The following is a 17,241-nucleotide window of genomic DNA, read 5'->3' on the forward strand; positions in this document are numbered from 1 at the left end:
CCCTTTCTCTATAATTATTTTAATTTTAAAAAATCTTGAATTTCTCTTACTTTTTATCAGTGTTCATATTTCACAATTGAGAATAAACAACCTTTCCTAAACTGCAAAACTGTCCTTCTATTTAACCATTTTTTGTGTATTATTTTTCCAAATTAACTTAAAAAATTGTACTTCTTATCTTCTTTATAAATCACATAATATTGTGTTGTTATTTTTAAGCATATGGCCTAGGCTGTATTGCTCATGTCAACACTATTTACAGCAAATATTTTGAAAAGTGTCTCCTCTTAAAAGTTGTCAGTAAAATGCTTATTAAACTCTTTTTCATAGAACATGCAATTCTTATCACATAGGTACAAAAAATAAAAAGTCAGCAATGTGAGTAAAGGAGCAGGTTATTAAATAAATAAATTTAAAAAAAATAGACATACATGTTCAAAGTAAGACCAGTTATGCCTGAAGAACATTTCCTTGGGGATTTGATAGTAAGTGATACAGATTTATTAAATCATGAGGCCGCAAGAATCACAAAAGCAATTCAAAATGTTTGCAACTTTTATAGTGAAATAAATGGACAGTTCATCACATTTTGTTTTTAATATGTAGTCCATACAAAATTGTCTCCAATGGGTATTATTTAAGATCACTATTTATTACCTAAAACTTTTGTTAAAAAGAGCTGAATGAACTCAAAATGCCAGGAACCATGTTTTGACTACAGAAGATAACCTATATGTCATCTAAAGGTATACAGCTGTCCTTGTGATATGAAGATATCTATAAGCTATGAGTTATGAGCTAATGAATTTATGGGCCAGTATGACCTGAGATTTAATGATGTCAAACCTTGTCCAGCTTTGAATTTTAAATTATTACAAATGAATTATGCCACCAAATATAACTTAGGCCACAATATAAAAACAATATGCATGTCAGTGAACACAGAACAGAAAATGAGTTGACCCAATTTATGGCATCAAAGTCACAAATAAATATATCATACCATTAAAAATAAACATAAGGAAACAAACTGTAAAAGACCCTTGTATAGTCTTTATTCATTACCTAATATCAGGTAGAATTATAATAACATAATGGATTACAGGACTGTGTTAAGAAATAAAATTCTATGAAAATAAATATATATTAAGTCCTATATAAAAAACTTTCAGTACAAATCCAAATTCACTTGTCCTGTTAAACTCCTTTTCTAGATTAATATAACATTTCAATTTACAACACACAATATTTATGGAATGCCGGTTAATGAGTAATTAATTACTCACAAGTAACAAGCAAAAGTTATTAACATAAATGTCAAACGCTCTACAGTCATGACATTCGGTATGTTTGCAGTTGTGGGAATTCTGCAACAACTTACATTTTTTTATAATAATAAACTTCTAAGACATATTTTTTTATAATTTACTTCTTCTGTTGTCTGACAACTTAATTTAAATAGACATGTGCACATTAACTCAGAAATACTATATACATAAAAGAAGGATGAAATTTATACCAATAATTATATTGTTATGCATAAAGCTACTGACTTCATACATGTCTTTTACATAAAGCTATAAAATGTTTCCATAAAAAAATTGTCTTAAAGAAACAAAAACTTAAGACAAGAATTCTCACCTGAATGTGTGGCATCTTCCTCACTTCCAGACCCAACTCCCATTCGCTTCAACTGCTGCATCTTATGTTCCCTATATGAAAAGAAACCAGAACAACCCAGGAGCACATGGCACTAGTCCAATCTGTGCTTCTGTATACTGTAACATTTTAAAAATAACACTACTTGCTAAACTATGGCCATTTGCATAATCTGCTGAGGTACAATATCATTGCTTTCAATGTACAGTACACATCTACGCTTAATGCGGGTGACTCAAGATGTTATATTTAACTAAAAATGAGTGGAACATTGAACTCTGATTTGGAATACTGAAATCTTTTATTTCTCACATAAAATTGGTCTTGAAGTTAACTCTTACTGATACAGATGTACTGTTGACAACTAACAAATGATAAAGATACTCGATTATGAAAAGCGATAAGCAACTCCAAACTTAAATTTCACCAAAATTGTAAGTAAATAAGTAGGATTTGAGGTTTTCATGGCAGCGAGTCCAAAGACTGCTGTCTTATGGGTTGTTGCACTGTGTAGTCTGGTAGAAATTTACTAATGTTTTAGAGCTATTTCCTGCCTCCATCTTCATGCCCCATTACCTTAATGATGGAGGCAACAAGGACCTCTGAAACATTGGTAAACTTCTACCAGACTACATGGTGCAACAACCCAGAAGACGAGCCTTCTTCCCTTGTAAGTAAAAATCTTTTAATATCTATTAAGTCCTTATTACAAAGCAGTGACCATATAATATTAAACATTTTCTGTTCTGGAGATAAAAGCTTTAATGCAAATGGCCATGATATTGATTTGGTTTGAGGGAACTACATTATAAATCCAACATATTTTCATTTCATCACTGGAAATGTATTATACTGCTTTCATGACTGAATAATACCCTCAACCAAACAACTTTAAATATAATTTGTAGCACAGGTGCATTATCAAAACATTATACTTTAACCTTAAAGACTAAAGACTACATAACAAATACAAAGTTAGAGTCAAGTTTAAGTAAAATGGAGTGGATTGTTGAACTCGTAACTTCTACTGTGTACAAACTTACATAGGACTATATTTTATGGCTTCATGAAGTAACATTAAAGCTGAATTACAACCAATGTTCTGAAGACCTGCTCTGTATCCATAGTCAGGGTCAATGTGGGTGACAGACCATACGTCACTGATACATATCTCAGTCAGTCTTTGTGTTGCCTCTTCCCTGTTGGTGTTCAAAGTAACTGGAGGGTGGTGTTAATCTGAGTGATCTCCCTCTTATATTGTGCTGGTTCTCTGTTGCTTAACCCAGAGAATGATCCTCTGTCAAGAAGTTCTTGTCTTCATGTCCACCAACAAGCTTTAAAATCTTGTATTAGTCTGAAGCCCTCTTCCAGGTAAAGCTATATTTGTATCACATCCTTAATAAGAACCTGATTATGTGGCTAGCACCGTATTTTCCTTGAACATCATCTGATGGTCTAATTTGATGCTGTGCCCCACAAATGAAAATCTGTTTTCCAGATACAATCTTAACTATCATCTGTGTTCCTTGTATGTGGTCTCTGTGGACAGTCTTCATAGACTTCCATCACTGACCATGATAATGGAGACAAAGTAGGCCTTTGAAATGCTGGTTTTAACTTAACTTTGATATGAATGATCCCTATGAAAATTTTAGTAAACAAAATACTAACAACACAAGACACTGAATCATGCAGACATTAACACAGATTACAAACAGAAGTGACACCACAGAACATAACTTGTTTTCTGTGTTTAAGTAACAACCATTTCCCTTGTAATAAAGTCTAACTTGATTTTTGCATCCATATCCAATCCTCCATGCAACAAATGCACATATTTCCCTCCTTTTTAAAGTAAATAACAGACACAAAATACCTTTTGGAGGTTCACTGGTCATCACAAAAGATACTATGGTTCATTATATTCTGAAGTACATAAGAAAAAATTATGATTACATCATAATTTTGAACACCAAAATTTGTCTGCAAACTTCTTTTTTATCTCAGCGAGATTTCAGGTTCTTACAGCAGTGAGTATGAAGACAACTATTTTCTGGGATGTTGCACTGTATATTTATTTATTGTTTATTCAGTAACACTTTTTCAGTAGCTGAGACTATACAGCATTGAATGAGAGGGCGATAGTGTTGGAAAGGATGTAGAAAGAAGCGGTCACGGCCTAATTTAAGGTATTATACAGAAATTTGCCTGGAAGGGCTGATAAGAACCATGATAGCCGGTCTGAACCCGGGACCTGCCAAATACAAAGCTGGAGTGATAACCACTAGGCCAAGATGTTTATTTGCACCGTATAGTCTGGAGAAGTTCACTGATGTTTTAGAGGTACTTTCTTTACTCTGATGATGGAGTCAGCAGCACCTGTGAAACATCAGCAAACTTCTACCAAATTACATGGTGCAACATCTCAGAAGACAGTCATCTTCATATTTTTATCTTGTCTCATCTGCCCTGAAAGAAGACTTGAACCTGAATCATCACAAATCTTACAATTTTAAAGATCAAACCCTTTGGACCACACCCCACCACTTCAGACAGTGAGGGAATGGATAGGTGGAGAATCATAAACATTTATTGCTTCCTTTTGTTATAAGGGCATAAGTAGTTGTCATTCTGTGTTTCTGTGGGCACTATTTGGATATGTCCTATGTTATACATGCCAGCGAACAAAAAATATAAACAGAGATATCTTTGTAACACCTCATAAATTCCATACGGTGCTGAAAATTCAGTGCAAAATAAAAGTTGGCATGATACCTCATGATGCAACATACCATTTGACTTCACCATTTAATATAACACCTTCTTAAAGTGCACATGAATAATATTAATTCATCCAATACATATTTGTTATATATAACTGACAACTGAAATTTTAAACAATATAATTATGGTGGTCATTTAGGTTGTGACACTCTGATCTTGTACATGATTACTAATATTTCAGAGTAACATAACAGACTTAACTGCTGTAGCAGGAACGTCTTCTTCATCTGTATACGTGGTAATTCCGATATAATTTTTATTTACAGAATGCACTAACACATAGCTTAACCATCAAAGAATATAGGAGAAATTTATTTTTCAATGGCACTGTTAACATAAAATTTTTACAAGAAACTGGTGTTCCTGAATGAGAAGTCTCATTTGTTGCATGAAGCATCATAGTACATTAACACAAAATATTTTACAGTGGTTTATTTTTATATTTAAAGGAATAATGAAACAAATAAAGTACTGACAGGTCCTAAAGAAACAAACAGTGTACCTAATCTACTTAATCAATCACATCTCAGAAACACAGAATTTCATCTACACCAAAAAAATAAAATGACCTATTATGCTGTCACTTGAAACAGACAAGAATCTGCTACCAGCACACTGCTACTTTAAGCATAATGTGATGACCAGTGACTAATAAAGAGATGATACATATTGCACAACACAAGTATGATTACAACATTCACCCTTGAGACATAAATTTTCAGTCCAATGAAAATCAGTCACAACTAAAAGAATCATAAAGATGGCATTTATGTGACAGTGATTGCCAGATATCACAATGCTTCAATGCAACAAGTTGAATGTTGGATGCATAACAACCAAAGTCTGTACACAGCAACACTGGGTATATACTATAATGTATTATACAGAAAAAGAATGGAAAGAAATTTAAGAACAAAATAACGACAAAGCAGTGAGCAAAATAACAAATACAAACACTCCATTATCATTCTGTAATAGCTGTAAACAAATAAACAAACATAACATTAACTAAGTAATGATTACACTACACAGAACACTTTTGATGTAAGATTTGAGGTTTTCACAGCGGTGAGTATGAAGATTTCTGTCTTCTGGGTTGTTGCGCTGTGTAGTCTGGTCGATGTTAACCAACGTTTCAGAGGTCATACTGCCTCCGTCATCAGGGAGGCAGTATGACCTCTGCAACGTTGGTTAACATCAACCAGACTACACAGCGCAACAACCCAGAACACAGAAATCTTCAACACTTTTTGAACTTCAGTTTCACAAAAATGAAACTAGAGTATAAGTTTCAGTAACAATCATTTTCATATTAACTAAAATCTGTCCATTCATCCATGCATTCCCATGTGCTGGCATCAATAAATTCAAATTAATATGGGACAATACTTATGCTACAACAGTTCTCTCTATGTGACAGCAAAGTCTGATGTCTCAACTCACTACAGAAATAATGCAACTCTGTCTGCAATTAAAATATAAGTAATTTGGAATATATGTGAAAAAATGTGAATGGTATTACTATGTTATATAGCATAACAGATTTATTAGCTGTATGCATCATACTGATGTATTTTGAAGCACATCATGTGCACATTATGTTAAATGTAAAAATTTCAAACAGCTCAAACAATACAGACTTAAATCATAATTTTTGTTCAGTAGATGCTGGATTATAAACCATGAATAGATCTGATTCACAAGTAAAAATATATTAATGGAAATGGTGCACATATTTGATATGGAAAAGTATTTTGTGCACTAAAATGGATAATGGTTTTCACAATCAAAACAAACTTATCCAATTAAATTTTCCCTACTCTTCTTTAGTGAATAAAACAGGCAATAAAAAAACCGAACCTTAGCAAAATGATCATCAGACATCAAGTGTACAAATATAATGAGATATGACATCAATAACCAGATGAATTGAAACAAGACGGATTTACATGTGGGGTTCTGTGGGTTCTCAGTGTTTACCAAGATACCACACCAAACAAGCAAGCAAACTTTAGTATGACACCTAAGTATGTTTCACCAGTGAAAGTAATATTTTTGAAAAACAATTACATGCAAATAATAGCTATTTGCTTTCAGCCTATAGCAATGTTTACATAGCCAAGATATATTACAAGTTAATTACATTTTAAAGAGTACATCTTAATAGTTTAGTTTGTCATATTAAGGTTTAAATCAGTAAATTTTATTTCAGTATTTCAAAAGTTTACTTTCACTGTTCTTTCAAAGAAAACAACAAAAGACAGAAGAGTGAGGCATAAAGGTATAGAACAAATTATGTGATTAGATTATTTTCATCTCAAACACATAATCACCCTAGTTACAAAACAGTTGCTTATGGACTTGTAACTGTGACAAACAGATCAAATATTGTGGCTCCAACTTGGTTTTAAACTGTTACATTTTGTCTCAAATTCAGTGTTCTTCATGTTTCACTGTTAAAGACAAATAACATGTAGATTTAGAACACACCGTGTTTTCAATATGTATTTTACATCTACACAAATATACTGATTTGTGAATAATTTTCAGGAATGGGATAAGAGATGTCAGAAAGCCCAAGAGCGTGAAATTACTGAACAAATTGAGAAATATGCTTAATCCTCAGTGACATTTTCACATCCCAATTAAAACTTATCATAATTAAGTATTTATTATCAATGAAATATTCTTGAAACTTCCACAACATATTTCAATATTTAAACTGTATGATAAATCAATTAATTTATTCCTTAACTAAAAACAGAAACTTTTAATAAGAGAAGCTGTAATACATTAACTGTTGAGTAGCAGTCATTGACAAATGAGTGCAACCTTTAAACCTCACTCTGCAATAAGAAATGTGAGAAGTTAATAATGCATGAAAGGAGAATTATATTTTACTACTATGGTTATGTGACTGAACTAACTGGAAGCGTGTGTTGAGACTGCCAGCTGTCATATGGTTCACAGGGCGGAACAGCACCCGCTGCGAGTCTCCACGACTAACAAAAACAGACACAACAGTTCCTCAATCAGCCCAATCTCTCAGTCAGTTCCCCTTTTTCTCAGTATTTGACAGAGTGGACTTCCTCAGTAGGTACAGTGAGACATACATTCCAACACGTTCTCTTGTATTCATAAATATACACCTTACAACAATTTTAAAATTTCAATTAAAGAGTGTACTACATTTTGAAACACAATAGGTAATTAAAATATCAACTCAGAATGGAGTACACTATTCTGTTTCTTAAAAATAAAAAACTTCATAAAAATGTGAAGAAAAATTCTGCATGTATTGATTATTATCTTTCTTTCTCAGTACAAAAACAGAAAAAATGTATGAAGCTTGTGTTTATTATTTAAAACTGTAATCAAATTTAACAGATACTTAACATTCAAATTTTCAGTTACATGTGTATCAAGAAAAAAAATCATTTGACATTTTGATTCGTAAATGTTTAGCTTAACTGAAATCATCAGACAAAAGACACCAACACCAAGGATCTCCCCTCTGTACAAAAAGTCTCCTTGCATACAGAAATAACCAGCAGTGAGCATAAAAGGAAAGAATAAAGAAGAAATACTGTTCACACAGGTATTGATATTCCAAAAAGAGATACAAAGACAGTTTGGATAAAGGGGTAAAAGTTGTTGTTTATGATGTGAACATGTATATGATTTTTATAGCTGTAATCACTAAATGAAGTAAATATGTACAATTTTTTTATGATTGCAATCACTATCACAGTTCAACATAAATGATTATAAAAAAATTATATTTAAATTTTAGTTTGCTGCAGGACAATTTCTCATCTATAATACAGAAACTTGTCAGGTACAACTTGTGGATGAATTATCAGGGGGTAACATACTCATTATGACAAGCAGAAACTTCATACAGGCAACTTAAGGATGCTGAGAGGTTCACTACCAAGACCAATGCTCATGAATATTATTCACTGTACCTTTCACCATTTTAAATATAGTTATCTCATTATATTTAGTATAACCCATTATAATTAGCAGCCTATCTGTATTTATTGGCAACAAAACATAATGTAGTTTTGATAAATACATTATAATTTCAATTAAATTATCCTTAATATTCTTTCATTTCCCTTGAATAATTGGAAATTTCTTAAGAAATATCTTTCGATATAACGACTTTTATAATAAAATATTTTTCATGTGAGAACCACATTAACATACATTTCTACAAATCATCTACCAAGAAATATCCAAGCCCTATGTAACAGATTTTCCAAACTCAGAAACAATGTAGACCTTCAATGTGTCCTTAGAATTTATGGTATAATTTACAAGTTTTCTACTTTGAAAAACATTAATGATAGAAATATTAACATAACATAAAATGAAAGGTAAACTGCAAGAGTTTACCTGTATTGTTAATTAAGGTAAATACTTGCCCCATTTTTTACTCTGCATGTGTAATTATTATTTTAATTGTTACTATACCTGACTGATAACAAATGTTCTTATAACTCAGCTAAGTCTATGAAACTGCACTCAAAATCAGATACAATCTTTAAACTTTGTGAAGACCCACCTCAAGAAGTCAAAGTATTTTCTAGGACCACAGATTGGAAGGAAATGTATAAAATAAACAGTGCACAGTATCAAAATTAATGACACTGGAGATCTGAAGCAAGAAATCAAACAGTTATGTCTGTACCTTCAAATGCAATCACTTGGCCTTGGCAATACCTAGGAAACGAATTACATGCAAATTTAAGTCATCCTATTATAGGAATGCCAGTCATACTTTAACTTTATGGTTTAACAGTTTAGTGGTAGTTTATTGTAACACACACCCAGTTGGACTATGCATAAGCCATGACAAACTGATGATAAAGGTAAATGTTTCTAGCAATAATTTTTTACAAAATAGCAGAGCTAGAAAACTGCACCATGTCTTTATGGACAGACTGTATATAAAATGAAAAGGTTACACTTGCTCAATATAAACATGCCAGGGCCGGAAATAAAGCATTGATACCAGTGTCATTCTAATGCAAGTGGAAGTACAGGAAAACTGAAACAAACAACCCTGAGCTCGTAAAGAAAATTAAGTGATATATGCAGGGCTTCAGAGATGCCAATAAAATATCTGGGTGTCAGGAATTTGTTTGCAAGTCTCCAGATACCAGATGATATGAAAGGTGAGTGCACATCAAGGGATGAAAAATAAAGTAGTAAAAAAATTAAATATGTCCTATCATCAAATACAATTAAAATATACACAATAAACAGTGGTATTATATTACATGCAGATTAAGACTGTCACAGGAAGTAACGGACATTTCCGCAAATTTTATTTTTAGGTGTGCGTTTGAATTTTTTTAACATGTTGTGAATAACATACTGCTGACTTGTGAAATTATATGCTGAATGAATAGCCAGTTATGGAGAATATGTGTTCTTAAACGCTGTCCTCTGTGATCGGCATACATAACAATAAGGCGATGGTCTGAAAAACTTCTGTGTATTGAGATATGTGTTAGGAGAATGTTACATATAACAATGTTTATGCAACATGATGACCACTACTATCATACATTTTCTTTCATACACATTGATGTACATTCAACCATGGGATATGATATCCACAAATATGTTTCTGGTGCTTTCAAGTCTTATAGTCATACCTCTGTCTCCAAAATATCTCATTTAATTAACCAGCATAATTTATTATAGTTATTGTAAATCTGTTCATAACATATATAAACACAGACAAACATACTGCAATCATTTCCTAAAAATTAAAAGTGCTCATTCACTGGGTGAATTCCACTTGATTCTCTTTTAATGTTCAAACTGACTGACTGACTGACTGACTATGATTCTCGTTTAACCACATAATGCTCAATACTGCTTCTCTGGTATGCAAGTGACTGCAGTATATGTTGCAAGGAAATTAACTGTAAACTAAATGAAAAGGAAAATGACACTTACTTTCCATAGCAAGGGCTCAGGAAACACAACAAAGAATATCAAACATTCTACCTACATAAATTCAGATGCCAACTAATAATTCAGTACTTGCAATAACAGAAATACTTTGTGATATTAATTTGTCAATAATCTTGTGGATTCCTTCTCTAGAAAATAGTTTTTTTTATCATTTTTACCTGAATCAAATGCAACTGAATTTTTCTTCTACAGTGACCAACAGGAATGAAGGCAGGTGGTGCTCAGAGAAAGAGAGAGATAAATTGTGATGTTTCCTCGCTAATAATTCTTTCTTTCTGCTTACATCACATGCTTCAGAGGTATATTATTGTGCTCTGGTAACATTGTGGACTGGCATGCCAGTGTCTGCTTCATGCTTGAAGTAATTCAATACTTTATATGGCAAATGCCCAAGTGAGCATACAGCAAGTGACAAGCTAATTGGCTGCTGATGATGGCATGTAACAGTAGATGCACAGAAGCATCCAAAACTTGATCACCACTATTCGTGTCAGTCAGTATGGAAGGAAAAACTCACCTATATGCCAAAAATATCTTTGATAAATAATATTAAATGTAATCAGTATTTTCTTTCCTCTAAAGTATGTCAATAATGCTTGAACTATTATAAAAATAATTTCTAACATGACATATTTCAATAAAAGTTTTATACATGACTGATATGTTCCTTAAACTGCCATAATGTTATACAGCAATGCTATATTACAAAAATAATAAATTAAATATATTCTAAAGTAAATTGAATGTGTTTGCTGCAGTTTTATTTAAGTAGCTGGTAAAACTAAAATATATTAAACAGGAAACTGTCACATTACCTATAGAAACCAGTTTTCTTTATATTATTAGCACTAAACTATGAAATAGCTTGACACAACTGCATAAATTCTACCATTAATTTACACGCAGTTTTATATTGCCTCCCCCTTACTAAAGTTAGTCTCATTTTTTAATAATATATGAAAAGAATTTGTGAGTTATCTGAAAAGTAGATCAGATTAATGATGAGCATTTCTTACAGCTTAAAACATAATGGACATAATAAATATAATTTAAATTAAACATTTTCTTATACAACCTTGCATTTGAAAATTATAGTAGAATAAAACACACACACACACATCCTGCATTCACGCAGTACATCCAGACCAGGTCAGAAATAGTTTCTGATACAGAATTAAATCATAATGCTACACTGTCAGTTAAAACTGACAGTGCTGTATAGGTCTTGGGACACCAATGGGACTAAAGGGACACAGAATAAAAATTAATATCTCATGGGAATAATAGAATATGGATAAGTGATAAATGACTTTAAGTTCCCCTTAAGTAGAGGAGCAATAATAATAAAAAAAATTAAAATGTTGATGGCATTTTAAATTGCATTCCTTTGTAATAATACAGACCTGATGTACAATGTTTTCAAGCAAATAGAAATAAACTTGAAAAGTGCCTCATCTCAATCACATAAACATATTATATTATTTGTTATAATTTCTGTACTTTTGAAGGGAACACTAGAAAAATATTTGTCTGTGAAATGTGTCAATCAATTCAGTAGCCATAAACAAACAGCTTTTTAACAAAGGAAGCATAGGCGAGATTTAAGGATCTCACACCAATGAGTATGGACAAGGCTGTGTTCTCGGATGTTGCAACATGTAGTCTGGTAGACACTAACCAATATTTCAGATGTGTGAACCATCACCCTGATGATGGAGGCAGTAAGCTCCTTTGAAATGTTAGTCAACATCTACACACTGCATAATGCAACATCCTATAACACGGCCATCTTTGAATAAAGCTTAATCCAATACATTACATAGAAGTGCCTTGGATGTCCACAGTTTTATTTTTTACTTCATTTACTTATAACTTACATTTTACAAATATGAAGCAAAGACCGCAATATAATTTACATTGACTCCAAAATGGCCATTGCTATTTACAAAACACTAATGACACAAAAAATAAAAAATAAACATTAAATTTCCAAGAAAGTGCAAACTGCACAGAAGAGAATTAGAAGTGAGTAATTTATAACTCAGCTGCACTTCAAATTGCAGAAAGACCATGGGTCCATATCAACATGAATATACCATGGATTTCAGTACAACAGGACGAAAAAGCATCGTTACTACACTATAAATCAATAAATGAATGTGATGAATTTGCAGGTAGAGGATAATAGTGGAAAGCAACTTATTATCTAACATTAACATGACACAGACAAAATTTCCAGCATTCTTAATTTTCAAAAAAGTTCATGCTCCTCTATTTCAGTGGCACTGAATAATCAGTGGTTTTGTATTTATAACGAAAATAATGTATACTGCCCTTCACAGGCAACTGCTCTTGCCCTCTATGTGGGACTGGGTGTGGTATACTCTTACCTATAAGAAGGCATGCTTCCAAATGTTAGAATCTTGTTCACACTTTCCATGGCAGCCTCCTCTGGGTTATGGTTAGGCCCCTTACCAGGATACTTCTTCGGCATGGGCTTTTTCACATACGGCGAGTCATATTTTGGCACTGTGCTCTTCCTTCTGGGAGGAAAATTAAAACAGAAAAGAAAAAAGAAAGAAAGAAAATATAAAGCAAAATAATAATTCCAAAGATTAAGTCCACATGGACACATACTATGTGATTACAAAATTATTTTACAAAGATTTCTGCATATTTTTAATAGAAATTGCTATTGCCATATGGAATTTCTAGGGTGCAATATTACTAAAGGACAGGTGAACCATGTCTAGGCACACAGTGCATTGTTAAATGCTAATGAAATACTGGATAACATAAATGTATCTTATGATAAACAGGCTTGCCCAAGCTTATATTTCTTTCATTTGAACCAAACTCAAGTTGAGCTGCTGCAATAATGAATAAGGAAAGAGAACTTGAGTTACACAATCTATTTACAGCACGGACAATATGTAACAAGGGTGTTGTCTACTGTAAATCAAAGATTCCTCTGGTATGTCTTAGGAATCTGTTATTAATGAGTCTGACAATTATTTCCTGTATCATTGCATTTGTCAGAACTGGGCTGAGACTGAAAGACACAAAGAGCAACTTTTACCTTCAGAATTTGGAGAACCTTCTGACCACCTCCTCCCCAACCAAAATGCAAAGTGACTACATCACACAAAATAAAAATTAAAATATAATTCCTTCAATACCATGGAACAGTTTTTAACTTATTAGGACATAAATTCTGATCAATTCTTATATTCCACTTCAAATGAGGCTTTTATATTATTAATAATTTAAAGTGTACATCACCGTGATTATTCAGTGTCAGCTATTTACAGAATTGCTGTTCATGACCAACAATGATGAATTTGTAATATGTTTATCAGTAAGATGTGGAAAATACATTTGGTAAAGTCAACTACATGTATTCTGTTTCAAATTGTGTGCAGGAAAAGTGTCTGTTCTTTGGAGGGGGGAGGGGGGGTTATCAGCAGAAGAGGGAATTAAAACTTTGTAGTGAAAAAGACATGGACTGATGCTTCATTGTAAATTTTGATTTATTAGGCAATTTTACTTCTCTAAGTGACTCATGCGGCAAGTTTTAAAATTTATTATTCTACAAATCAAAATCATTTTAGAAATGCACAGCAAAGAATTAGTTAAAATTTATCTGTTTAAACATAGTGTTTTGTCATGCTCTAAAAACCAATATAACAGCTTCATAATTTGTAATGTAAGCTGCTGTTGCTGATGGTGTATATTGTTATATAGGATGTTAAACAAAGACACATATTTAAAAAAAAATTATAAGGATGATACCACTAACGAAACCAAAATAAACCGACACTGAAGTGGGTGCTATAAAATATCTGGCACATATTATAAAATGTATTCTTCCAACAGTGCTAAAGTATGCTGTCATTACAGAGATTCAGTTTTTGAGAAGATATTGAAGCAACAATACTATTTCAAACACAAGCTCATTCTTAAGTCTGGCTCAAATCAAAGTTTAAAAAACTTGATAAAATGTTAAAATTATTGCTTTGTAATATTTGATTTCTTACAGTAAACTAAAAAGTTGAGCACAAACTGGTGCATTTATCATTATCATTTTCAGAACTACAGAACAGTAACTTATATTCAAGAACTACAATACAAATACCTACATAATGTAATACTGTGTTTAAAAAAAGGTCACTCACAATAGCAGAAGAAATTTTGCATGCTCCAAATATTACACTGAATGCAAAGTGAACAATTAAGAACAAGAGAGAGACAGAGAGAAAGAATAACACATCAATGTAGAATGGATTTACAGAATAAAATATGGAAGAGAAATGTATGTTGGCAACACTTTTTATACAAAAACTAAAATTACAACTGTCGTGATAAATTTAAAGTATGTTCAGATCAGAAGGAACAGTAATGACAATGTTCCTTCCAAAGCGTGCCAATTCAACACATTTAATATTTCATTGTTAATAATTAGGCAATACATTAACAATAAGCAGGCTATTTAGTTTGGTGTAATTCTGTGCATCGTGTGCTATTATAAGCATTTTTCTATTATATCCTTGAAATTAAAGGAGTGAAATTATCTGATATGTGGAGGTATTCAGGATAGGAAAGGGGGCACACCCATTCCTTGCAGACAGCCCAACAGACACACTACAACACAGCGACATTTAATCAACACACAAAGTAATTTGCAGTAAGTGAGAACTTTCTGCAAAAAGACCCTGTCCTTCAAGGGCATTTAACTAAGAAATATTTTTCAATAAATCAACAGTCAAGTGATCACTCATGTAGAGAAACTTAAGTACATTATTAAATGAGATACTTATGAATCATGTAATTAAAAGTGAACTGCTGTAACTGGGGATACTGAAGAACCTAACTTTATAACAGTACAGTTGATTCAATTGTTGCACTAAGAACAAAATGCATAAGAGTACATGAAATTTTAACACTTCACTGTGTCTATAAACAAAATGTTATCTCTTTACTTTAATTCATATGATGGAACAAAAGTTTGAGCACTTCCAAAAATATGGTTATAAGTACACATAGGAGATAAAACTGAAGATTAATCAGTGTTCTAGATTTTTCAGCAGAGATGTATATGAGTGTAATGTATCTGCTAAGGAAGTTCAGAGTATAAATAAATTATTTCCTATTTTGTATGCATTTCTGATGAATCCTCTTTGCAGTACATCCTTAATTTTTTTTACAATTTAATATTAAATTTCATTCTGTAATTCTGACCTAAAACTGTTTTAGGAATATAAAACACATATAAATTCAGTATGATTTCAAAATTTCAGATATAAAATTTGATTTGGCAACGTGAAATGTACACATAAAGCCTAAAAATTGTAATTTTTGACCAAGAACCTAACATTCAGAGGTAACCTCCAAAGTAAAGCAATAGTTCTGTAAAAAAATTTATTTGAAAATTAGCATTTTGACACTTTAAAAAGTCTTTAATGTGTTTCTACCTTAACATATCATATAACACAACCATTTAATGTGTGGCATATACAAATTTTGGGGAGAACTGTTTCTAATGCACCTAATATTTTCTGTGAAACACTTGTAATTTCAGCACATAATACCCACTGATGATTTAGTAAAATATACTTAAAAGTAAAAAATTAAAAATTACTTATAATGTTATAACCATACTTAAGATTTATTATTTTAGATATTGTACTTAAGTTTCCAGTTCACATACAGCTATTGTTATTACATAAGACACATCAATGAAGCAGTGTGATATTTCTCAGGCAATCACTGGAGTGAATGGGGAAATTTCATGCATGAAAGCTGTCAGTGTTGTCAAGAAACAAAGACATCTAAGAACTATTGTACCATACCATATATTGTCTGCAGCACTTGCTGTACATTTCAATACAAACTGAGGATAGTAATTTTGGTGTTGCCACAAACAAAATACAGTAAAAGCATGATCTTGTGATCATTATTAACCTCAGTCTGGCCAAGGGGGAATGCAGGTATTTCTATACATGACAGAAAACAATATAATTAAAAAGAAATCTAGCCCACAATCACTACACAGAAGAAACACTGACATCGGTGTTTTTAAACATATCTCGACTTGTAGATCTCATTTATTTTAATGCTACCATTACTGATTGTAATATCAACCAATAATCTGACCACACAAAATGAGATCTGAGTTCATGCTGAGATAACAGAGTTGAAGAGCTTTGTTATTATTTTTATCACTTTCATGTTGTTTATATCTAAAATTTCTGCATGTGAAGCCCATAAAAAACAACACCTGAAAGTGTAACAATACAGCAAAACAAAAACTATTGTTTTCTGAACTGCCTTCCTACAACTTCAATTTGGGAATAAATAACAAATTTTCTGCAAAAGATAATTTGATATACAGCCAAAAGTTATAAAATTAAATTATCTTACATGTAAAACATTTGTGTTATATACTGAAGTACTAATAATAATGAGTTTAGTTATTTTTATACAGACAAATTAATGACTTGATTCTAAGGATAACCTTGTAACTCCTAACAGTAATCCATTCACCCTATGCAATTTCCATCTTCAGAGTATTAAAGTGGTTGTCTATAAGAAACAAAAGTCCTTAACCTTCCTGCTAAGGTAAGATCACTTTCGTGCTTTATGAGTATGGTAGTCTGCTTAGAACAAACTGTAATTAACTTCTAAATTAAGACTGTCTTCTGCCAGTAAACGTTTTAGGTCCTACTAGTACAGTTTCTCATATTCTGTTTGTGGACACGAGTCAACATTTTTTCCTGCACTGTTTACTGTAAAATGATGGCAATT

The 17,241-nt window shown here is 32.0% G+C and overlaps 1 protein-coding gene across 4 annotated transcripts in view; it reads right to left on the reverse strand.

Annotated features, from left to right (window-relative positions):
• Nucleotides 1-17,241, reverse strand: part of mmd (disintegrin and metalloproteinase domain-containing protein mind-meld) — a 587,218-nt gene that overhangs the window by 18,768 nt on the left and 551,209 nt on the right. For all 4 annotated transcript variants that reach the window (XM_087345919.1, XM_087345918.1, XM_087345916.1 and 1 more), the window contains exons 21-23: nucleotides 12,828-12,980; nucleotides 7,371-7,445; nucleotides 1,642-1,712 (exon numbers count right to left, since the gene is read on the reverse strand). In XM_087345919.1, coding sequence (XP_087202045.1) covers nucleotides 1,642-1,712; nucleotides 7,371-7,445; nucleotides 12,828-12,980 — 299 coding nt within the window. The remainder of the gene's footprint in view (nucleotides 1-1,641; nucleotides 1,713-7,370; nucleotides 7,446-12,827; nucleotides 12,981-17,241) is intronic.

This window comes from Zootermopsis nevadensis, unplaced genomic scaffold, assembly GCF_977971745.1.
Source record: "Zootermopsis nevadensis isolate Lab colony 2312 unplaced genomic scaffold, Znev_1.0 Znev_ptg000009l, whole genome shotgun sequence".
Classification (NCBI taxonomy): Eukaryota; Metazoa; Arthropoda; class Insecta; order Blattodea; family Termopsidae; genus Zootermopsis; species Zootermopsis nevadensis.